This window comes from Embiotoca jacksoni, unplaced genomic scaffold (assembly GCF_022577435.1).
Source record: "Embiotoca jacksoni isolate LCO1_2020_lvr unplaced genomic scaffold, fEmbJac1.0.p SCAF_31, whole genome shotgun sequence".
Lineage (NCBI taxonomy): Eukaryota > Metazoa > Chordata > Actinopteri > Embiotocidae > Embiotoca > Embiotoca jacksoni.
The window spans coordinates 2,885,325-2,911,618 of NW_027185383.1; the positions used below are offsets into that span (position 1 = coordinate 2,885,325).

At 43.3% G+C, this 26,294-nt stretch overlaps 1 protein-coding gene across 3 annotated transcripts in view; it reads right to left on the reverse strand.

Annotated features, from left to right (window-relative positions):
- The window catches only part of LOC138207424 (uncharacterized), a 153,756-nt gene that overhangs the window by 83,962 nt on the left and 43,500 nt on the right, over window positions 1-26,294 (reverse strand). For all 3 annotated transcript variants that reach the window (XM_069164632.1, XM_069164633.1, XM_069164635.1), the window contains one exon: window positions 16,670-18,489. In XM_069164632.1, the coding sequence (XP_069020733.1) occupies window positions 16,670-18,202 (1,533 nt within the window). In that variant the 5' untranslated portion in view covers window positions 18,203-18,489. The remainder of the gene's footprint in view (window positions 1-16,669; window positions 18,490-26,294) is intronic.

A 26,294-nucleotide genomic window follows, 5' to 3' on the forward strand; every position in this document is an offset into this window, starting at 1 on the left:
CATGGATCCCAGAATCTCCAGTGACCACTTAAGATCAGATTTCACTGCCAAGCTCACATGTGTGTTAGTGCCCCGTCAACAGCTACAGTAATAAAGCAGATAAATGGTCTCTCCAAGCTTCTTATGGGCAGCCATGGTACAATATACCAACCCTATTAGAGGCAGTGTTCAGGTCAATTGGCAGGAGCCTCACCTTCACTGTATTTAAAAAAAATGACACAAGGAAATGTACAAAAAGTACAAGTGTAAAAAAACATCCATTAAAAAAATCTATACTCTGCTAACAATGGGCAAAATCATGGCTCTGGTGCCAGCTTATGTCTAAACAAAATTTCACTTCTGTTACAGATTGTTGCTTTTTTTTCCCACCATCACAGTTCAGCAGGGGGACGGACCAAAGCTCACGACACTGCAGTCGATGTGAAGCAACAGCTTTACTTACAGAGAATGGTGCAACTACAGAAAACAATCAGAGAAAGATCAGAGTCCAACGTCCGGGAAGGGTCCAAGGAAGAGAAATGCTGTGTTCAAATTGAACTCGTGAGCTCATGGTTACAACATGGGAAATCGTTTGCACCTTATGCTTGGCCTTCATGGAGTTAAGTTGTAAAAAGATTGCTTCTAGGCAACGGCAATGGCGTCCAGAAGCCACAGCAGCTAACAATTTTGCAAGCTAAGGGGGATAACGTAATGCAGGGAAGGCAAAAGCACAGAGGGAAAAGATTAGGTTGTTGGGAAGATCAACATTTTCCTCAGACGTAGGCTATTCTCAGAGTTATGAAGACAAACACTACATGACTAAAATGACAATATATTAGCTTCACATCCTCTGCCATTTCCACAAACATGTCACGACTCATGAACTCGAAGCTTATAGAAAATGTTGAGTTCTGACGTTGTGAATAACGAGGGAGCCGTTCATACGGACTCTTACACTGTAAATACGACCCCATTTGAACGTAGCAAAAAAATACTGACAGAGAGACAGCAGTCCAGGAAAACTAAAGTATGAACTCTAAGCAATGAAACCTTCATGATTCTGCAACTAGTAGTGACAGACTGGAAAGACCGTGTGGGCAGATTGGCAGAGTGGCTGCGGGTGGGGTAGATTGGAGGACTGGGTTCAGGTGGGGTTGGCGTGGCAGGGAGGAGACTGGGACAGAAGGAGAGAGACTAGGGACCTCTGATGAGTGGACAACAAACTGGATAACAGAAAAGGTAGAAAGACCAAAACCATGACAATCGTTTGCTTTGCTCCATCACCATTGTACCTGTGCAGGTTTACAGGTTTTGGTATTGTAACAGATAGTGTATTGTTGCAGCCTGTTTGACAAAAGTTAATTGAAAAGAGTTTCAGGTTTCCTCATCTTCTGCAGAGGCCAGCTGGGGCCAATTGGCCAAAACACCCGGCTGGTCAGGACCACCATGGTAGCCCGGGTCCTCGCTCTCTTTAACGAAGAGCCATTTACAATCAAAGCCTTAACGGCCCTGCAGCTTAACGAGGGGACTTAACGAGCTTCTTAATGAAGCCCCGGCCATCATTACCACAGTGAGTGGTGTCAGCGCTGATTGAAAGCGTTGCTCAGAGTCATTCTGAAGCAGGAGAGCCCCGCCTAAGGAAACCAAATCCATTTAAGGGTGACCTCTCACCCTTATCTGTTCCTCCAAGATTAATAGGAAAGGATAATAAGGAAACACACTTAACCAGATGTAATGGCTATGGATATTTTATGGTTTCAGAAAGTGTTACCGCTCCGGAGTCTTTCAGCCACCTTTCTGTGTGCAAAAATAACTAAACAATGTCATATACAACACAACTGCCTATCACCATTTTTCACATCCGTTTAAAGCGAATAATATGACATCTCATAACGGCAGCATTTCATATCCCCTTGATATACCATCAAATATATCAAGAGCCAAACAATATGAAGCCACTGGCCACAAAAGCCAAATTTACTGATGTGTCATCTCTGCTTGGAGAATGATTTCAGCTTGATAAAGCTGCCATTTTCATTTTCTTTGGTGCCTGTTGTGTATGCAACACCCAGCCTCCCCAGACTCCTAAATCTCTTCAATTACTTATATTATCATAAGGTAATATGCTTATACTCATATACTCAATTTCACATTTTCGCAATAACCATAAATCACAAAGCGAGGAGGAAAAGTACTCTCTGCCAACCTCTAAATCACTTAAATAACTAATATCCAATACACACAATTTCACATTTCTACCACACAATAAATCATAAAAACACCAGGAAAATTTGTTTTTTTTCCACAGCTGTGCATTAGTCTAATGAATGTGGATGTTGTCCTCCACAAGATCAGTGTGTGTGTGTGTGTGTGTGTGTGTGTGTGTGTGTGTGTGTGTGTGTGTGTGTGTGTGTGAGTGTGTGTGTGTGTGTGTGTGTGTGTGTGTGTGTGTATGCTGTGCCTGTGTGACTCCAAAACGGAGGTGAGGTTACACTCGCAGGAAAAATGACACAGTGTGGGAAATCATCTGGGAGCACACATGAAATGCCAATAGGCATTCGGCGGCGATGCAGGGCACCACTGAGCCCTGTGATTGGCAGCGGGATCCAATTCCCAGAACACATCAGGGAAAGTATGCAAGGCAGGTGTGAAAATATCCCCCGATCTCCTCTGCAAGTACGTGGATGAGGGGAAGCTATTCATCTTCTGTTTGGTGATTTCAAAAGAGCCAGAGGCCTGTAGGACAAGCACGAGCTCCAGCAGCCAGTCAGATTGTGCAGCAGGGATGGGTGGAGGTAAAGCTTTGGGCTGGGACTGATCCAGCTCTTGTCATATCAACCAGGGAGTGTCAAGCAGGGCAGAGGGGAGAGGGTCAGCCAATCGATTTGGAGCAGGCTCACCGATTCAGAGAGATGTCTGAAGAAACGGGCCGATCAAGGAAAAAACGGCAGGAAAATTAATTTGGGACAGGGCCCATATGAGTTCACAGAGCCCGTTTGAAATGAAACCGTGCCTGGAGAGCCGAACTGAGATATCATTGGTTTTCCTTGAGGGTATGCGTGTGTGTGTTACTATACGTGACAGTTTTAACAACAGGCTCTCCAGGTGTGTGTGTGTGTGTGTGTGTGTGTGTGTGTGTGTGTGTGTGTGTGTGTGTGTGTTGGCCACAGTAACTTTAAAGAAAGTGGTGTAATGACTCTGAGTCTCCCTGTGCCCTGGCTGAACCTCCACTTGGCACAGTTATAGCACAAAGTGGACAAGGAGCCAAAGCGTGACTAAGAATGTGCACGTGTGAGCTGGCAGTGACTGACCGGGAGAAAGAAGAAACAGCTGAGAGCGGGCCAGGAAGTGTGGTGTGGTTAATAGAGCACAGCTCAAAGCTAAGACCAACATCTACCCAGCGACTAATAATTAAAGTCAACAAATCTCTGGGTTGGCTGCGATCAGCTCTGCCATCATCAGATGTCTTTGCTCTCGCTCCCATCTGGGGAGCAATGGATCCCCATCTGGGCCTCAGGAGAGCGAGATATAAAACGCCAGCATGCATTTATAGAAAACAAACACGTTTGTGGACACAGGTTTAGTAGGCCAGCTGGATGTATATACAATTTCTATTTAACAGGTACAGCAATGTGAGAAGTAAGTACACCACATGGAAACTGTTGTCTTTTTAGACATATTTGGACAAGTAAACATTTCATCCTGTTTACAACACTGCCAATAGGTAAAGGTGACACACCTCAACACAGTAAAAAAAATAAAAAAATAAAAAAATAAAAAAAAATAAAAAATTCAATCATTTATTCAACAAAAATCCTAGACCCGACTGCAAACCTACATTTCTGGATTTGTTGGAACAAATGTAGGGTTGTTGGATAAACTGTGTGCTCATTATCCTGTTGAAAAATCGACTTCCAGTGTATAACATCAACTGTCAGAGATGGTCTCACATTATCTTGCACTCTTCTATTAATTCATTCATTTCATCTTAGAATTTGACCAAATTCTATGCATTTTACTTAAAGGTGGAGGACCTTCATGCACATCGCTGAGGCAGTAAGTCAAAGTAAAGCGAGATTTATTCACAAAAAAAGGCAGAATCCAAATATAGGTGATGTGAACACTATCCAGCATAACAATCAGGCACCTGAGAGGTGAACGGATGAAACTTCCTAAAGGGGAAAAAAAAAACCGCGGTACAAAAACTAGCAGGACAGTAACCATAGCAGCAAATATAGACATAGCCATGGACACTAAAGGTGGAGGATTCCAAAATAAAATAGGAAGTGACAGCGTTCAAACAGGGCAGTGAAGTGACTTCAAACCACAATACTTCCACAACCAGGTCTTTGGTCTGCACCAAACATGTCTACTGTTACTGCATCCGAACAACTCTATCTTTAATTCATCTGTCCAGAGCACACCAACATGTGAACACATCACCTTCCAAAATATCTGCAGCTTCAATTATTTTACTCAGAAATTAACGTGTTTTTGTTTCCTCTCTTTAACACACTGATACTTTTTTCGAGCAGCAGGAGTGAAAAAAAAAAAAACTTTTGTGTTGTGTTCAGGAACAGCTGCAGCTTCGTCAGAGCCTTAATTTGAAAATTCTTCACGCCGGTGGCCCCGCCCCTTCCTCTACAGAGCCAAGATAGCAACCGTTTGGGGTGGAAAGTGCCCAGCGTTGCAGACTTCTCAAAAAAGAAGTCTAAAACGCTGGGCACTTTCCACCCCAAACGGGGTTTGAGTGAGTCATCCTGGTACTTGTTGTGCACTGCATGTTTCTGTACTTGACAGTGTGAATGCACTTACTCACTCAAAATAGTGTACAAGTACGCCATTTGGAACAAAGCACTGGTGTTTGACTGCATGTTCACTGGCAAATTGTAGTTTTGCTTTAATCATCTTTTTGCTAAGTAAAGGCTTTTTCCTGGCATGCCTCCCATGCGGGTCGAATTTGAGTGATCTGTTTTTGATGGTAGACGCCTGGAGCAGCTGCAGATCCTGTGATGAAATTGAAATCAAAGAGTCTGAGGTGCAATTCTGACTTTTTATTTATTTCATTTTTGAAAATGACTACAAAATGTCAATTTTATATATCATTTGTTTAAGTATATATCATCTTCATTAATATCCACTTTTTTAAAAGAGAAGTTTTAAAGTTTGTTCAAATAAAAAAAGTCAAGAATTTCTATGGGGCGCATTTTTTCACGAGTATGTGTAACATGTAAGCAACTATATGAAAAAAAACACAGCATTGGTAAAGAAGCTGAAGCCTGTATTTAACTTTTTTTTAATGATCAAAGCCTTCTTTATGACATAACCCATTAAAATTTGTAGATCACCATTACCTAAATCATTAACAATGATGAATGATGTATTATGATCGGACGACAACAGATCAGATCAAACATGTTACAGTCTGTCATAATTCGCCAAACAAATGCTTGATGTATTGTTGTATAACCAGGCATTACTAATGCTAAAGATAAGTCATAAAGTAACACAAGTGGTGCTACACATGATAGTCAAACTATTGTAAAAAGAAAACAAAGGCAAACAGTAAAAATGACCAAAATTGTTTACTGTAAACATCCATCACAGTTTACAGATCGACTGCATGATTCAACTTTAACAGCCTGTACCTACAGTTCAGTGGAATGAGAGGTCATTGCCAACATGCGCACGCAAATACAATTTCACCTCCAAATAAAGTGGATTAGATCATTTGGCTAAAATGTTGACTTGTTTACATCCGGTTACATCATCTGGCTGTTTGTTTGTTCCCCCTCATCAGACTCTCAGCGATTATTTTGTGAGTATAATGTTATCATAACCGAACAATGAAAACAAGACCTGTTATAATTATCCTTAACTGGAAGCCACAATTCCAATAAAGCCAACAACTGTCATGATGTGAAAACACCCCTTGCTGAGTTCAAACACACCAGTATATCCCCATAAAACAACCACAGCCATAACACGTATGCAAATAGCGTTTCATCCATGTGTGACACACAAGTGCATGCAAATGTGTGCGCTCTCATTCAGCTGCACCGCTCTAATCAATGCAGGCGCACATTACAAACACGCCTTCCAATTATGCGGAGGCACTCGAACATAAACCCCCCACAGGAACAGAAGCAGCAAACAGCCAGCCTCCGAGGAGCACTTGTGACTTTACAAGACAGACCTTCATACTGTGACAAGTTTCAAATTCTGTCTGAACTTTCAGTCAATCCCGTTCTCCTGGCGCATGCAGGGAGAGGAAACTCCTGTTTGTTCTGCGCTCGCAGTGAAATGTCAGACGTTATGTTGTCTTCTCTCGCTCCCCGTCTGTTTCTCTTACAGCAAGATGTGGCTTAAATGCATCATGAGGGGCGGCAGTTAATTGTTTAGCATTGATCCACCATCGATTTGGCATTGAAGTTTGGTTAGCGTCGATTGCCTCTTTAATTCAGTTGTGGTGTGGACATGTTGCCCTGTCCTCGTTTGATCTAATTCAGTCTGTCTCTGGCGGGCTTGCTGTGTGGCCTCTAGCGCCACACACACACACACACACACACACACACACACACACACACAACACACACAACACACACAGGCAGAATTCAAACACTCTCAATCACACACACTTCCTCCCACTCGCAGTTCCTAATAGAACATTCATTATTCATCATTATTAGACTTTTCCTTTAGCACCATAAGCTGTTCAGTGCATCTCGGCACTGTTCTCTTCCTCCGCAATACATTATTCAGGACAAAACTGTGCTTTTAGCCCCGGAGTATGCAAATCCCACTTTTGATTATCATAATCAGCTGATGTATGAGAGGCAGTGTGTGTGTGTGTGTGGCGGCTGGTCCAGATGACTGTTTGTGTTTTATTGCTTCAGTGCCCCACTCTGGTGGTGTATACTTCGCATCATATTTTTAGCCGAGGGAGACGAGCTTGCAAAAGGCCACTGGAGGCTTAACTCAACGCTGTACATTTAAAGGGCAAATCGCCCACATATATGCCACCGCGTGCCGCTGCCAAGAGGAATGGCGTTTGCCATTGGGAGCCAATTGTCTGTTTGTTTGTGCGTGTATATGTTTAAAGGGTGGAAAGGGAAATCTAAGCTTTGTCTATTATCTTTTCCTTTACTTTGATCGTGGCGTTGAGTTTTTGTGATTGTAAACAGATACTAATATGTAAATAGCCAATGTACGACATACAATACATTTATTTATACTATACAGCATACAGGGATGTAGGGTAGCAGAATATATGTGGTGTCTTTACACGTTATCCCACAGACTTGCTCTATATAATATTACATGAAGTATGGAGTGCACAGAATATATCGTATGCTTTATTAATACTGTGTCGCTGTGGTTGAATTATCTCAGCATGTGTGTTTTCACTGAGACGCCTCTCAGAATGCATTAAAAATAAATTAACCTCCATACCAGAAGAGTCCCTCCTCTGCTGCACTTCTCTCATCTTCCTCCTATCCTCAATTTTTGTTTTTATGTTATATGTACCAGCCGCAACTCTATTAAGTACTTAGTGTAAAGAGATTATGCTTTCAGGAAGAACAAAACCATCAGGTGTTTACATTAAACTGATCACAGTGACCTTGGACGTTTTGATGAGAAGTCCGGGTCCATTATTACGCTACATACATGCATGGGATGGGTAACGTTGGTCCAACAAAAGAGATTGCAACACCAGAGAGAGCAAATTCGGCTTCCCATTTTCAGCCTTTAACTGCTGTATGTGGTTACGGTTGTAGAAGACAACAGCTCTCAAAACTTCACAAAAGTAGTTACGATTATGGAAACAACATGGTTTGAGTTTTTATTCTAACTCAAAACATCTCCCATTAGAACCAAGTTGTTTTTGTACATCCCTAAAACTGTACACACATTTACACAAATGTAGACAAAACTGACAAAACATATTCAACAATAATTTGCAACAGTTTTGAACAGACAAATGATATTGTCCTGCCAAAGTGTCAGTTTTTTCAGCCATGGACGAGTTATGTATTTTGTTGTTAAATATGGAGGAGTGGAAGCCTATATAAGAGATGTTTGTATGCTTAAAACAAAACACACTACAGCTACAGCTAAAGCTGCTTTCACATATGCACTGCAATCCTGAAATTATCTTGACATTAGCTGGATGAGCTGGAAAATACAAATGTCCGAATCAGTTGGCTCAAACATCAGGCGAGCTTTACCATTTGAACTCCCCAATACAAAGTCTATATAACAGAGTGTAAACAGAGCAGGTCATTGTCTGCACAATTCACATCAAGCAAGTGGGAATGTTGATGATATTTCTATCATGCCTCCACAACACTTCAAGGAGGCGAGAACGCGTCTGACACCAACACTCTCCTGTTGTGTGCTACATGTGTGAAACAACAACTCCGGATATCATCCTGCGTTTATGTAAGAAAAAGACTCATGCTAAACATCAATATGGTAGCATAATACTGTCACAGGTTAATACGAGGACGGAGTCAAACACGACATTTAGGTGGGTTTAAGCAAACTGAAAACTTAACTTACAGTGATCAGTTTAAAATAGAGTCCTGGCAGGTGAACACAATATAAAGGCAAAAGTCCAATTAGGGTACAACGACAACAATATATTGATGAGGAAACAGAACTCCAGGAAAACTACACTGAAAGCTCCGAGCGACAAAGACTGATGAACTGGCAGACTACAAGTGACAGACAGTAAAGCTAATGAGTAGCTGATTGCAGGGTGGCTGCAGGTGAGACTGATTAGGAAAGCGGCAGCAGGTGAGGTGGGCGGGGCAAGAGGGAGACCAGGCATGGAGAGAGAGAGAGAGAGAGAGAGAGAGAGAGAGAGAGATTGGGGACTGACTGGAGGGAGGGACACAGGTAACAAATGGGAGGCAAAAAGACAAAAACCATGGATGTTTTCCACAAGACATACTTCCCTTAGTACACTCATATATAATCCTCTTACATGTTATTGCACCAACTCGTGTAGGAGGCTACTTGAACTTCATGCCAGCTTTTATTATTTTACCTTGAAATGAATGTGTTTGTGTGGCCTCTGTTTAACACACACAATAAACATACTGATGGCTTTGATCCAAGAGCAGTATGGTGGTACTTAAACTCTTTTGTGTAGCATTCAGCAACAGCTGCAGCTTCCTCTGTTGCCACAGTTTCACTCCCTTTCTGCTACGTAGCCAAGACGACCACCGTTGAGTGTGGAAAGTGTTCATCGTTTCACACTCAATCTTCAGACTGTGTTAAGTGCATCATCTGGGCACTTATAGTGCACTGCATGACTCACTACTTGACGGTGTGAACACACTTATGCACTCACAATAGTGATTGTTAGTACGTAAGTACACAATTTGAAACACACGTTACCATGGCGACCAACACAAAAACTACAGTCTTCGTTTACTTTGTTTACAGCTGCTTTACAGTTTTCAAGTGTACTTTACCACAACTGCAAAAGATCCATTTTTTTTCTGTCTTACAATAAACATTTTAATACAAGGCTCACAGCGCTGCTTGACCAACTGTCGACTGCTTTGGCACACGATGATAGGGATTTATTTAATTTCATTTAAAAATATATTTTATTTAAAAATAAACTGCCTGAGGTAAACTGATGACCCAACAACCTAATTTACAACAGCATTCATGTTAACATGGGAGTGCTCCACACTGAGCTCCACAGCAGATTTCAGAGGGTTTTTAATGGGGAATGCTTGTATATTAATAATGTGGTAATATTATGATTTAATTCAGCAACAGCAGGAGGTCCATAATAGGTGACCTGTCTCTCTATGTTCCCTGCCTCCTTTTCTTTCCTCCTTCTCTCTCCCTCTCTCTCTCTCTCTCCATCATGTGACATCTCCTCCTCCCCCTCTGCCTGCTCTGCCCTCCTCTCTTGCCCTCAGCTCCCTGACTCACGGGCTCCTACAGGGCCACAAGGAGAAGCGGAGCGTACAGTCTGGGCCAAAGCATTAAATATTAGCTCAAGGTCACGGTCACAGAGCTCACGCTGGGCTATGCATAACCATGAATTCAACCCCTGCGCAGCCTCCTCACTTCACACGTGCCCTACATGTCACATTACCGCACACTGGCTCGACACTTTAACACTTGATGCGTTTTGTACCGCTGACTCGGCTAACCTTAAGGGGTTAATAACCTACAGCAATGAACCAATTGGCGTTTTATTTTGTATTAAGGTTTTACATTTCTGTAGAAAATTTCCAGGGTTATCTACAAATGCATTTTTAGATTAAGTCGAAAATGGTGTAGATGTATTCTAAGAGGTTCATATACTCTCAGAGATAAAATACTGACATCTGGGAGAAAGATGCTTTAAATTCAGATACTGGCTTTGCTGATTTGTTCGACATTATCCCGAGATGAAACTGGGGCTGTAAAGAGAGAAGGGAGATTGGAAGTAAAGGAGAGAAAAGGCAGGCTGGGTTCCCTTTGAATTCCATCTTTAATAGACTCCTCATTTTTTCCTCTTCTTTCCCCCCCTCGTAGCCTTGTTCCTTCAGTCATCCCGTCTATTATTTTCTCTATGTGATCCTGCACCCACTCGGCACAGAGACACATTTAAATACGGCCTCCACGGGGTCTTACAATGAAATGGTATTTAACTGCTTTCTCTCTTTCTGTCGCCCCCTTCTTTCTTGTATTTTTTTTCTTCCTCTGCAGAAACCTTGCACTGATGCCCTGTATTCCCGGGCTGTCTCTTTTCATAACCCTCTCCTCGTCTGTCCGGTCTGTCTTTCGACGACTCGCTCCGGGCCCTCGGCGGGCTGTGAGGTCAGCTTTAGAAACGTGTGTGATCTCTCAGTCCTTCCCCTCCTCTTTTTCCTTTAACTGTCTCACACATTCTTCCCTTCTGCCAGTTGTAAGCCATTAACCTTTCCTCACTTTCCATCACTCATTTTTTTTTATCGCCTCTGCTTTGTATGTCCACATGCCATTAACAGCTGCCCCACTGAGCCATACGTCCCCTCTCTGATTTAACCCCATCTCTCCTTTCTTTTCTCTTCCACGTCATCCCGTCTTTGTCCTGCGTAGTAGTCTCTCCCTCCCCTGCCTTATTATCTCCTCCCTCCTTCTTACACTGTAGTCACTATCTAATTGCCGTCTCACCCCTGCTGTGCTCGGACCCGGAGGCTAAATGATTTCTACAAGGAGTGTAAGAGCGGAAACTCACCAAAACATGGAGCTGTTTACAAAAAGAGTCGTCTTTTATATATATATATATATATATATATATATATATATGTTACTATTGACGAATTTCTTGTCAACTGGTGTGTTTTTACTGCTCCTGTTCGCTCTCCTATTGACACAATCACACACTCTCCTCTCTCCTTTCTTCAGTTTCATAAGGAGCCATTTTATCTGAGTGTTATTTAAAACCTTGTAGAATTACAAGGGTTCAGGGTTTTTTGTGATGGTTTTCTGTTCCAACACTGTGGATTTTACCCATACAATTTTAACACAAATATGTATTTAGAATGTGCTAGTGTTTCCCACAACTTTGCATGCATGTCAATGGAGGAAATTAAGCACGTTTTTACAGCAGCAGTGAAAGAGGTATTCACAGCTTTTACTAGTAGGTAAAAGTAGGAGCAGTGCCATGTCAAAATACAGCATCGCAACTAAAATTAGCATTTCAAATATTTGGTAGAGGCACCTAAAATATTGTTTGCAGGATGTATGTTAAGTTAAAGTTTGAGGCAGAATTTGTTCCACTGCAGTGTTTCCTGTGAATCCTTGTGCACGCCATTAGAATCCAGGATGGGGAACTCTGGCAATGAAAACCACAGAGGCACTGACCTAACAATCAGATTTTGAGGGAGGCTCTCGCGCACACTAACTATTTTGCACAGTCATTAAAGTAATAATTTGTAAAAGTACCTTGGAGCATCACTAATTTTAATAGCTATGTATACCCCATTGTGAAAAACATTCCATATTTTGAGCCTTAGCCTATTTCATGTTGGCCTATCTTTGTTTAACCCTCCTGTTGTCCTCGGGTCAAAATGACCCGCAGCTGTGTTCAACCAAGTTCTATTTTATTTTCATATTTTTTGGGGATCATTGGTGACAAGGAGGCTGTGAGGGTTTCTTTAAAGAATGATGACCAATGATCCCAAAAAATATAAAAATATAGAAATAAAATAGAACTTGGTTGAACACAGCTGCAGGTCATTTTGACCCGAGGACAACACGAGGGTTAACTTTATTGAAATGTTTATCACAACTAAAAAGGTTATTATTTCTACCCATCGCTTTTATTTGTGTACCAAATTCTCAAATGTTGAGAAGGAGGCATGCTGGGAAATGCTAAATTGTTGGTCCAATTACCTCCCTCTCATTTGTGATAACTAGGGTTGACATTGTGACAATTTTTTCATAACAATTCAACCTTTTACCAAAAAGCTCTTCAGCAAATGGACGGTGTGTGTGTGTGTGTGTGTGCGTGTGCGTGTGCGTGCGTGCGTGCGTGCGTGCGTGCGTGCGTGCGTGTGTGTGTGTGTGTGTGTGTGCGTGCGTGCTTGTGTTTGGGGTGAGAGGAGGGGCCCGAGAAAATATTTGCACTGGGGACAATCATAGTTATGGTCCGCTGCAGCAGAGAGGTGCCTAATAAATACATTTAATGGCTATAGCAGAATAAATGCCGGCCATAAATAGAAGTCATATTTCATTTGTTCATGAAATGTTTTGTATCAGACAGCTCATTGGTTCAGTAGTTAGCACTGACGCCTCACAGCAAAAAGTTTCTGTGTTTGAACCTGCTGCTCGGTTAGGGCTTTTCTGTGTGGAGCTTCCACATGTTCCTGCTTGAGTTATCTCCAGGTAGATCCTCTCACATTTGATAGACATGCATGTTAGATTAATTGGTGAATATAAATTGACCGTAGGTGTGAATGTGAATGATTGACCGTGTTGGCCCTGTGATGGACTGTCCAGAGTGACCCCGTTCACGACAAAGCGGGTTTAGATAATGGATGGATTGTTGTCTTGTATGAAGAATCTGTACTTACTATCCATAGCAGTGAAATACAACACAATAGAGAAATACTACTTAGGTAAAGTGCAGTTGAATAAGACTTGTAGCTAAAAAGGACTTGTAGTTAATGAGGAAAGGGCTTTGGTAGAGCGAGCATTCAAGAAAACAGAAACACACCAGCAATTAACATCCTGTGACAACCTCCTTCTCGTCTTTGCATCACTCTGATGCTTTTCCTACGAGTGCTTCTGCAATATCGCATGTGCACACGTTGCACCCAGAGGCGCTGCACAGAGGCGCTGTAGTTATCAATAACACGGTCAGTAACTGCGTTATTCATATATCTTTACATGCCCTCTGGCAGGAGAACTCTTTTAACTGCATTTTGCAGGGCAATTTTCGGCAGTGAATGTTAATGAATGATTCAGCATAATGACAAAAGCTAAGTGTACTACTGTGAGAATTGATCGGTATTGTTCGCCGTGTCAGAAGCTAAATGTATTTAATTGCTGTTTCACATTGATGACTACATGTTATATATTCACATGGAGCTGTAACATGTCATGAGTTGCACAGAGAATGATGTTAATGTGTAATCCTGGCATATTTCACTGACTATGAATTATGTATGCTCATGATGATGTTAATGATATGCTAATGAAGATGATAGCCTAGGTTCATTTTCCTGTTGCACTGCTGCATTAGATATACACATTTGCCAATATACCAGGTAGCTCGTACGCTTGACTTGTTCTAAAAGGTGAGACAGGGCAGGATGGATCCCAGCAGAGAGGAAGAAGCTGCTATATATGTCACGTTTCCTCCCCACACGAGGTGTTAGGCAGTTTGCATTTCAAGAGGAGAGTAAGGGAAGAAGAAAAGCTAATCAGAAAGGGGTGGGTTTTTTTTAATCCCTGCTCTGCTGAGGCGCCTTTTCTCCTCAAGAAAAATCTGTGTTTCTTTTACACTGCCTCTGCAATCACTTGAAACCCCATTACAGACCATGTGACAGCATCAATTAAATTCACAATTATCATGGGGCAGAGACACTCCAGCGTGAGAAAATATAGCAACACGGCATCGTCTGCGCGCGTGTGTGTGTGTGTGTGTGTGTGTGTGTGTGTGTGTGTGTGTGTGTGTGTGTGTGTGTGTGTGTGTGTGTGTGTGTGTGTGTGTGTGAGAATATATGCGTGTTTGTGTGTGTGCAGGTCTGTGCATGTGCGTGCGAGTGAGAGATAAAGAGAGAATGAGAGCGTTGATAGACAGCAGAAAACTGAGTCAGCCAATTCACTGCTGAAAATGTGTCTTGCCCTTTTTGGCAACTCTTGTGAACCTGAACAACTCTTCAAAAACAAGACGCCAGAGTAAACAAAAAACTTGGATCTTTGACAGTACAAAGACATTTCAAGGGGCCAGGATGGGCAGTGGATGGCTTATTGGCAGCTTCTTTTTAGATTTAATAACAGATGATGTGTGTTTTGATAGAGCAGTTTGAAATCAGAGAGAGCACTTATATATATATATATCCATGGAAAATTACAGTGGGTGCTGTGTCCACAAACTTGACCCCTAATTCGTTTTCACTTTAACAGCAGAGCCTTTGTCTCCCATTGACATCACAGATTAGACGCTTGGCTCTTGTTTCCAGCTTTAGAAGAGATTTATTCCAACCCAACTGTCCAAGATCACAGAAAATACAGGAGGATTTTTTTTTTTAAAGGTGGTCTACTTATAAATGCAGAACCGCACTTTCACTTTAACACGGTCTGCACGTTTGAGTGTGCACACAGACCGTATAGACCGACTTAAGGCGAGACACGTGTTGTGAGTCACAGGCAACAGCGTTTGCAGCTGATTGAGTCTGGATCTGGCAGGTGGAGCTGCTTCTGGCCTGTACAGTCAATTTCTTCAATCTCTCCATTGTAGCTCCGTCCATTAAAGCACAATCAGGTCCCCGACAGAGATAAAAGAAGGCAGCATGTCCGCATTGATCTCCCTACCTATAGGGCCGGCGTACACTGGTGCAGAGCAGGGGATTTAAAAATTCATAAGCGTATTAAGATCTATAAGAGCATTATTCATGTGTGTGCCTCCACTGTCTAATACAGTAGGGTACTAATCATAGGCATCTCTAACCCAGCAAACACACACACACACATACACATACACACACACACACACACACACACACACACACACACACACACACACAGTCACAACAGCGCTCTGGGTGTACTCCAAGTGTCAGCACTATCATATGGGCATGTGTGTGTGGCCTGGCGTTGTTCCCTCCTTGAGTGCCATACAATGCGCTGGCATAAATACCTGCTTGACACAGCAGATTGGCACTAATGGCTTTACACGCAGTGCCATCTGTAAGCTGGACCATTGGCTTTCGCATCGTCTCCGTGCCTGCTAACGGTGCTTCCTAGCATTCGGCTCAGACCTTCATCAGTCATAGTGCAAAAGGCAAAAACAGCCAAATTAAATGTTGGCTAAACATCAAGGAGGCTGCGCATAAAGCCTGCAAGGCCGTGCCCATCTGTGTGCACCTGGATAATGTAATCTAAAATACACACAGCAGTTTGGGGCTTTTTGTCTATCGAGTGCTCGACACCTCCCACTGAGAGAAAGCTTTTAAAGTCCAGCCCAACTTTGAGCACTCGTGCACACACACACACACACACACACCGACTCCTTACTTTGTGGCTTACAACAGCCTGCAGCAGTCACATAGGGATCATTACTATTCATTTGCTCAGCAAACTGGCCACACAGGCTTATAAATTAGCTCATCTACTGCAGCTGGGTACTGAGACAGTTGGCGCATGCTGAGGACTGAAAGCACAGCCATTACAGTGCAGGGCTCCGAGACACCTTCTGTCCAGTCAACGTGACCTCCTCCACGCTCATCTGCTTCACTCCTTCAAAAAGAGGAGGGAGCGTGTGAGTGTGTCGGGGAGTGGGAGGGCGAGAACAGGCCCAGTCGATGATTCTAATAAATTACAGAGCAGAGCAATAGGACTGCTGCCTTGTCTGTGTTGTACTGAGAGGAGAACGCAGTGATAAATCCTGTCAAAGCAAGTGTAAATCAGTCAGAATGAAATCGCATTAGCGGGACCTTGCAGACTTCTGACCAAGAGGGAGGTGAGCTGACAGCTCTGACCTACAGGGAAATGAGGGTACACTCGGACTACTCTTGCTTTCTGCCCTGGGGGGAGGATCAATGGAGGAAGGAAAAAGTAAAGCTATTAATTCTCCTGGATGTGTCAATTCCCATTGGCGGGTGTAGATTGGTAGTGATCATGACTAGCCCCTTGGGCAAACAGGATCTGGAGCTTTTTGCTGCGCCTCAGTACGCCATTGATTCATTGAGGTTTTTACGGCTACCTGGAAGGCACCATCTCGCACTGGAAGGATGTAAATCAATTCCAATTGCGGCTTTATAACAATGCACGAAAATCTCAGAGGCAGACTGTGGGGTTAGATTATGCTAATCATTTCTTGTATAAGATGTGTACCTGAGTCGAGGGCCAGAGGTTAAACAAGCCGTGTAGGAGACTTGTAGTGGTGTCTTAAATATTCATAAAACATTCATAAAATAGTTCACAGCCCTCATAAATGATGAATAAAGTTTTTCTTTTTCCTTACCCGTCCGATGAGCACCGGTTCAGGCCCGGCGTACTCTTCAATCACGAAAAACTGGTTCCAGATCCAGCTCCTCCTGCTGCGGGAGCGCGACCCCTTCACCTCCATACGCTCAGGCACCTCCTCCTCCACCTCTGACTCGGCTTCTTCAAACACCAGGCCCTTCCCGTTTTCTGGATCGACGGCTTGCATCTCAGAGTCTTTAGTACCACGGCTCCAATCGGGAGCCGGGTGGAGCCTCAGGACATGACTGCTGTTGACAAGTTTGTTGTCTTCATCTGCCGAATACTGAGCTGTGCTGAGTTCTGTTTGAGCAGTGTGAGCTGACTCTGTTAATGGGTCTCTATGGGAATCTGCTGCTCTGTTCACCGGTCTCACTCCCATGGGTTGCATTGTCAGCACAGACGGGGGAGAATCATTTGTTTCAGAGGGAACATGCAGCGGGAGATGTTTTGTCGATGTAAATGGTGGTTGTGTTTGGCTGATCATTGCTTCTTTCTCGGGGCTGAGACTGACCTCGCTGCGAGGTGTTGACAGCAGTCGGACGAGGTGTTTGCTCTTGCTCTCGCCGCTTTCTGAAGCCTGTATTCTCAAATTGTCCTGCCCTTTACTTAAAGCAGGCTTGACTTCACTTTGCGGATTAATGCGAGTGTCAGGGCCCTGGTCTCGATTAAGATCTGGAGTAGTTACTGGGCTTGCATGAGGAAACACTGTCTGATTATCAAATCCAGTGTGAGACTGAGTGACAGCCATATCTTGTCTCGGCACTTTCTGAGCCTCTAACTGTCCGTGATTAACGTCAATCAAATCCCTCTTCCTGCTCCGGCTGCCCTTGCTTGGAAAGCTCAAGCCAGGAACGCTTTGCATTTGGGAATTCACAATCCTAACGAGATTCTCTTTCGACAGCAGCTTCAGCACTCCATAACTGCCGGTGAGGTTCAGCTTTCGGCTTGAATCTATGCCGAAACCTTTTCCCGGCACGCCTGTTGTGTGCACACCCAACTCAGGTCTGCTCCTGGATCTAGAACCGGACTTAAACCTAGTTTTATTGGAGTGCAGATCTGGCTTGTGACGGATTGTGAATGTTTTCTCTGGCCTCCCTGTTTTGGAAGTCTCAGCACTCTTAGTGTTGTTTTTAACCTTCCTCACATCCTGGTTTAACTCCTTGTTACCGGCTAATAAGTGCAGAGTCGCTTCTTTCTTACCAACAGAGTCGACCTCCCGTTTGGGTTTGAAAGCTTGCCTCTCCTTGTTTGCTGCTGATGAAGCAGGATGATTCTGCAATATTTTGGAGTAAGAAAAGGACCCAGGCTCACTCGCCTGTTCGTGACTAATCAGGTTTCTAAGAGTCACCACAGGCATCGCATTCAAATCCACGCTTGCATCCCATTGGTCCGCGGATCTGCTCTCCCCGAGTTTCACCATGTGCGATCCGACCGCTCCTCTCCTCCGAACGATCTTACTGGCCGAGGCACTTCTCATAAGCCCCTCCCACAGGCAGAAGGAAACCAATAGGAGCAGATTTCTTGTAATCATCTTGTCTTGTGGCGAGATGTCCTAATTTGAGCGAGGTTTGCTTTGAGGCGGGTCTTGTTTTCCGGTTGTCTTCATTCTCTCTTCTGTTTTCCCTCTCTTCATGCCCCTCCTCTCACGCTCCCATTCAGTGCCCTTCACACAGAGCTGGAGGGTAGGTGTCAGTCACTCCTCTGTCTCTCTCTTTTTTTTTTTTATCTGCCTCTATCTCACCAAGCGTCTCTCTGCTGGCTTTTTCCCACTTGTCTTGCGAAGCGTCTCATTCAGTTTCCCACGGAGGGTTGAACACCCTGAGAGAAAAGATAAAGATAATTAAGTTAAAACTTTAATCATTGCGCTGCGTTAATTAAAAGTGGGGTGGCATAGACAGGTAGTAGAATGCATAGGCAAGCAGGACGGGCCTTTTAACAGAGCAGCAATCACATTTCACAAGCACAAAGGGCTCTTTAGGCCCAGAACACACTTCCATTTATACCTCATAATGACCCAAGTGTTTTTCCTCACATCTATAAGATAGACAGGGACAAAGTTATCGTCATACAATTGTACATGGACAGAGATAGAGATAGGACAAAACTTATTAGAAAACACTGTTTCTTAAGCAGAACGATGATGATTTCTAACTGCAGTGCAAAAACAGACCAGCTACAACATGAAACTAGCTTCATATCACTTTGATGTATGATTAATTATGCATCAAATCAGATTGATATTGTCCTTTGATCAGCCTGGTGGGATGTCAATGCAGATGCAAGCCGCAAATGCAGACGCACTTTGTTGAATGCAGGGGCCTTCAGCGATCTAAAAGTTTCCTAGATCCTCCGTCTCAGACTCTCAGCACATCTCTGGAGCGCACGAGCCTCAATTGGAAATCCACCACCCAATCAAAATGTCACATATCAATCAGTGTGCCTGTTTTAAGATAAGAGCAGGCAAGCACCCTCCAGGAGTTGTATCGTAACGTCAAGCCTACGCATCTCACAAGTCAATAATGTGACTATTTGCCAGATTGCATGTGATTGCTATGTGTGCAGAGACAGACAGGCTTGTACAGTAATTCAGAAAATTCGAATTTGGAAAACACACTTCCATAATGTTGAAGGACAAAACAATTGTCAACAACAAAGCAGCAGAGTCTGATATATCCTGGCTTTTACACGGGGATTTCACTGTGCAAGAGGCTGTCACGCTGTGTGTGTGACGGTGTTCCTCTGCACGGCTAAACACTCTGCTGGGGTGTTTCAGAAGTAAGGGGTTTCGTGATTTTGACATTTTATCCTTGATTCTTGTGCTTGTGTGGGGAAGTAGGCTGTCATTATTGTTTGCTTTTTGTTTGTTTTGTGTTTAATCGTTATAACCTACTTTGTGCTGCAGCCTACAGACAAGGTTAATACAGATAGCTGTTTTAGTTTTTACAAAAACAGTCACCCTCGTAATTATTGTGTAACTGTTTCACATATAGAGCCTGGAGTAGAAGGAGAACGCATTTCTTGTCCTATTTGAAAGGCTGGGGGGGTTAAACGCAGTGACGTGATATATGATTAGGAGTCTGTACAGGATGTTTTATTGTGAAACTTTCCCGGATTCCCTATGTCGTTCTTCTCTCTCACTTCCTGCCCTGTTGATCTGCTCTCTGCCGCTTGACTTGGCTTCCGTCAAAAATAGAGAAGCATATTCTGAGCGGCTTCTGGGATGCTGCTGACACGCAGAATCACAAGAATTGTTTAGAACGCGACGCAACCGTTTCCAGTGGAATCCCACTTTTAGGTACTAACATCCTATATTTCCCATGATGCAGCATCTTTCATTCGACATCACTGATAAATGCCAACATCTTTCAAACTCCACGTCTCTTGTCCTTTAACAGGTAACGTAGTGCAGTGAAATGTCCCTTCAAATTCAAATTTCTTGTAGATCAAACCAGCAAACTTTGTGAAACTTTATGTAATGTTTCTTTAGTTGGTGGAACTTGTGTGTTCGGGATTACGCAGTGACAGTTTGATGGTGTCCTGTGCAGCGTGGTGTGGTTTGACTGGGTGTACGACACTTGCTCTGCTGTGGCTCAGACAGACCCTGTCAGCACATTCACTGGGGCATGACTGAAGTTGGGGATGTTCCTCCTGGAATACTTTTCACTCTTTTCCTCTCTCATCTTCTCCTCAACGTCCTCAACTTCCTCCCTTTCGCCCTTTCTTTCTCCAAGCAAAACCTTTTGATGAACAGTAAAGTAAAAACAAAACAAAAAACAAAAAGAATAATCCACCCCTCCCTCTCCTCCTCCACACACTTTTTTTCCCGCCTCTCCCACTGACCACCTGTCTCTTCTCTGGCCTGCCTATCTCGGTAAATCTCCCTCTATCCCCCTCTCTTTAACTTGCTATTGTTTTAGTATCCTGTCCTCCCGCTGCTCGTTTCCATCCTCTTTTCCTCTTTCTCATCTGTGTCAATCACAGGCCTGTCACCGCATCCCTCACCCTCTGTGCACTCAGGCTTCAATCAATCAGCCAATCTCCTTCCTTAGCCTTGCAACATTGAAAGTGACAGGTGTCTCGCTGGCTACCATCTTGACGACAGGCTGCAACACCATAATTGCGCATATAAATCTAGTCGTCAAATAATAAAATGCAGGGAACGGGGTATATCCAGCGGTTACTTTAGGCTAGCTGCGGAATTCTGAAGAGATTTTACAGAATAAGTTAAATATAAACGTCAGAAAAGACCGTTTCAGAGGGTTTGGCTGAGTCTTATCTCAAATGTACAGCACGAGGAGGCGATCAGGGTGAATTCAATGACAGAGCTCCTCTCTCTCCCAGAGGAACTTATCAGCTGGGAGTTTGATGGCCAGGCAATCATTGCCACGGGCACCTTGTTAACAAGCCTGGGGCAGGTGGTGGGATGCAGGGCAGAATATCAACACGGACCTGTCGCCAACTGAGCTCAAATTTAGAAAAACTTTCATGTGGGAGGTTCTGTCAATGTGAGGTTTTCTTTGAAGTTGGAATGAAACTACTTTTATTCGTTGATTCTTTTATCTTTTACACCAAGAAATTTCACTGAGTCGAGGCACCTCTGTAACCGTATTGATCTGTGTCACAGCCTCTCACATTGTGCCGGGCACATTTGGGGGGAGCTATTGTTATGCCATTACCTTGCGAGGATCAGCAGTAAGTGGGGATAATTGGGTGCTCCGATTTGAAGCAGAAGGGAGCTCATATTTTTTCATTAGAGTTTTATATGTTACATAGCCAAGCAGTTGTCTTCACCCTTGTGGTACCAGCGAGGACCAGGAGGGGGATTTCACCTGTAGTCCTTTACACAGAGTATCGTGATTTTAAGTGCATAAGGACGATAGCATGCTGCTGTTCCCAGGAGCTCTCTCTTCCTAATTAGTTTTAGATGTATAGGTGAGGAATATTCTCAGAGTTTAAACCCATGTGCTGTATTTCTTTCTGAGTCCTACACACCTGCAGCAAGTTTCTCAGTGAACTGATTAATTGGGGCCATAAATATCTTTATTATTTTCCCCTTACCAGCTGAATTCCACCTAAAACTCAAATGATCTTTTGGTTCGTTAGTATTGGAGGCAGCTCCTCGCCATCGATCGAGAGCTGTCACCAATTTAACGAGACTGAAAATTTTAATTACGATTCACCTTCTCGCTCGCTGTCTGTCCTCGTTTTCTCTCGGTAGCCCTCCTGTCCAACAGGCAAACGCTGTCTCAGACACATCGCCACGGCAACAAGGGCGCCCATGCATGCGCGCCGTCTCCACAACGACAAACAAACGCACGCCTTCCGTGTGACTTCAAGTCCTGTTGACAAAGCATTCTCCATCGAAAAACAATTATTTACTTATGTGCATACAAAATGCCTGCACTCACAAAGTCCCATTCATCCACCCGCTCAAAGTCCCATTCATGAACTCCAACCAAAAAAAACCTGACGGCTGAACACGCACAGAAATGCCACTTATATCTGCGCCAGCAAGAAAAATAAAGGAAGCTCTAGGGACCGCCTCTCTGGACACTGTGAAGTCAAAGAGAAGAAAGGGAGTGCTCTCACATACCAGGAGGGGAGAGAGAAAACAGCACCCCAAAAGAATTATGCATGGAGTAACAAAGGCGAGCTCCAGAAAAGAGACAGAGAAGGAGAAAAAGCGACGATGTTCGGTGGGACGGGTGGGGATGTGTAAGCGTGTGTCAGAGAAGAAGATGGGAGGTGTGTACAAAGGCAGAAGCAACACCAGAGGGGGGAGGTTGGAGGATCCTTGGAAGACCGACCGGGTAGTTTCTAAGTGCAAAGCCCCGTAAAGCGGTTCTGTCCTCGCCTTGAACCTCGGCAGATAAAAGCAGACCTGTCAAGTTAGTGAGGAGGTGAGAAGCAACGTGTGTTAATGTATGAATACTTTTTCCGCCTGTGTCCCCTACCTTGTCTTTATCTCAGCCTCACTGATATACTGACAGCAGGTGCTAACCTCTCTGGGGAGGGTATCCAGCGCCAGCCTATGGACAAAAGATAACTCCGCAGATGCTGGAAGTTTGCGGAGGACAACGAGTGCTGGTAAACTGTGACGGCACAGTAAAAATAAACAGTGATATGAGTTTAGAGTTTTGCATGATGTAGGGGCTGTGAAATTCAGTCCACTTAAGGGTGGCTGTTTGCCTGTTGGTGAGATTAGGACTAAAAATACTCTGCAGCGACAGGGGGCTTTGGATTTGCTTGGCTTTCAGCGAGATCAATGGGGTTACAATAAATGGCAAGAGTCAGAGCTTGTGGAACATAAAGCAAGGACGCTGTTGTTAAAACCACAGAATATGCAGTGAAATCTGCAAACATGAGAGATGGGAGAGTTCAGTCTTGTTAAATTATCTTTATAATAAGAGACCGGATTGTGGTACATCAACTTGTAAGTCCATCTTGAATTATTTGTCCCGCCTAAGTTCTTAGTGACTACAGTAAAACTACTTCTGACCACTGTGCGTTACTTTCCTGGTTTGCAGGACTTCTTCCCTTGGGCAGGGAAATAAAAGAAATATTTTGTACTTGTTATCGTGCAACAGATAACAGAGGTATTTTTCATGAGCTTTGATTAAATAAACATTTAAATACAGTATTTCCAAAAATAGTGGGGTCATGTTTGTCGTGCTGATTCTCAAATGCTAAACTATACACAGCAGAGAGCCTTAATGTGATCAGAGTACAGTGCCATGTCAGTAAATGACCATTCCAGAAAACTCCAATTTTAGACATTATTCTTGCTCTGGTGTCAATTCCCCAATATTTGCTAGCATTGCTGCAATTTATCATTTTCATCTCGCGTTACCACCAGTGCTGTAAATTGGAACTACATTTCAAAACAAATTATTTCACCATTGCACTTAGCCACCCCCATTGGTTGCTGCTTGGTCCACCCTACCGAGAGGCTGAGCAAACCTTTATGCAAACTAGGTTTCCAGAATATAATAGCATCAAAGACTAAAGTTGTGAGCAGTATGTATGCGGAGCCAGGCTAAAAATGCTGTCCATATTCTGTAAAAATACTTCTGTGAGATCACAACAATACATATATATGGTTTGGTCAAATTTGATGCCAGATAATAGGTTATAAAAAATACATTATTTCAGTTTAACGCTAAGAAACCAATGGTAGTGAGTCACAGAGAAATATACAGAGCATTGAGGTCCTATCCAACTTAAATTCAAACTAGTAATGCAGTTTCAAAGTAACATAAGTTCTATCGTTTCTTTTCAAGCTCACAGGAATTGAGCTGTAAAATGATATATGAAACCAATAGTATGGAAGTGAGAGGAGATGAGGGGAATTTTGATAACCAGGGGGTTTTTAGTGGTCATATACATGTCAGTAACTGTACAACAGTAGCCTGGCTCACCGAATGCAGCATTTTGGTATGAATCTGCCATCGGTCGACAATTTCAGGAACACATCTCCCCTTTTTCTTCTATCTGTGCATCACTGTTTGCAAAATCCTTATCGCAACGAGAGACAACACCAACACCAACACCAACTTCCCAGGAGCAATCGACACGCTGAAAATGACAAGTTTCATTCAGATTTTGAAATAAGGCAGGCCTGCTAGTTTTTTTCAGTCTTTTGCTTGTATTTTACCATTTTAATGCATCCCAAACGTGCAAATGTCCCACTAAAACAAGTTCACCCCCGACTCTATCTAGCACCATTGCTTCATCCTGGGCTTTGCGACACCCAAGACCATTGTGATTGGTTAAAAGAAATACAAATAAGCCAAAGTGTTTATTTTCCCCTATAGCAAAATGATAGATGAGTGCAAGCCGACCATTCCCCAGCGCCGGCACAGCTGTGTGGACGCAAGTCTGGCTAGGCACAACTAATACATCACTTAAACCTGACAGGTACCGGGTGTAAATATTTAATATTCACTACACAAAACCAAGTCAGTTTTAATTTAGAAATGTAAATCGTTACATTGTAACTATGGTCGTTTAAACTGGTACAACAAGCTCCAGCTCCACTGGCCACAGCAAATGCAGGCTCCAAATGCTGTTTTATCTACGGCTACAGTATATAAACTGAGAGGTGCCATAAAGATCAAATAAATCTTGACAGGAGACAGTCGAGAGAATCACAGTGCCAAGAGACATACCAGTAGGTCACGACAGGGACAACATTTGTGGCCCATATTTTACTGCCTTGGCAAAGATTCAATAGTCCTCAGTGTGCTTTGTCTGGCCATAAGGTAAAGTGCTGGCTGAGAGTAAGTGGATGTACCAAGAGTGACAGTGCTGACCCACTGAAGGCTTTTAAAATCTACTCACCATTTACGCCTTTTAAAACTAGAAATTGTGCATTAACTGCAGAGTGTATGCTTTATTGGTAAAACATCAGAAATTCATACAATGTCAAATGTCAAATTTCATTCCCATCTCTCTCAAGCAGCAACCAACAGTGACATCACCCATTCGTTTGTGAGCTGCCATTATAAGGCCTCAAGTTTCGCCATCTAGCTAGTTCAGAGGGGTTTGGAGCCAGAAGTGACCGTATTTGGATGAACTGAGGAGCAACGGATGATGGATCTGACTTGATCTGATTGGCATCCTGAGGACATTACGCTGCACCCACCTACAGCAAAAACTTGACTGCACCACAGGCCTGTCAATCAAACAGACATGCCCTCAAAAACACCGTTTTTTGAGGTTTATCTTTTATTTAATGAAAATACATTTTCAGATGGAAGGCCAGAAAACTAATAAGGAGTGACTCGCTAACAACAACATGCTTTCTTTTGGGAAAAAAATGTGTGACTTTTTATTTCATGAGAGAAGTTGAATGAGAGTCTATGGAGACGGAGATTTTTTTTGGAGCCAGCCTCTATCGGCACTCGGTGGTATTACAGTTTATGGCACTTCCGCATTGGCCTCATTTTTCAGACCCGAAAACTACGTCCACTTTGATGCATAGTCTATGGTCTCTCCCAGTGCAGATTGTGCTGGTATAATCTCAAATGTAGTCTAATTTTTAAGTAATAAATTCAGTTATTTTTCTGACATAAAACAGCATTGAGGTAAAAATCTTTAAATATAAAGATAACACAATGTTTCAGGGTGGTTTGGTCTACATCAAAAATTATTATCTTGTCACTGAACTATAACTACATCTAACATCTCTTCCCCCTTTAGGCCCCCATGCTGTTTCTGTTGTTGAAGTAGCTGATCACCTTCAATGATCTTCATGCACAAAGGTCAGGAGATGTTTTTGTGTCAGGCAAGCTCATCTGGTTGGAGCCAACATGTCTCTAGGTAGGTGCTCAGCCCCGCGTTTCCTCAATGGCGAGTCATCAGCTGCCAAGGCAGTTACCGAAATTACACCTGATGCCTATCAAGCTTGTCTCTCTTCCTCTTCCGCCTGGCTGCATGTGCAACATCAAAAAGCTATCTGATCCTTTCAACACATGGGCTGACATTTCAGCACAAATCCTCAGGAATTGCAGATGGACTTTGTCTCCCTAAAGTTGTGTGTGCGTGTGTGTGTGTGTGTGTGTGTGTGTGTGTGTGTGTGTGTGTGTGTGTGTGTGTGTGTGTGTGTGTGTGTGTGTGTGTGT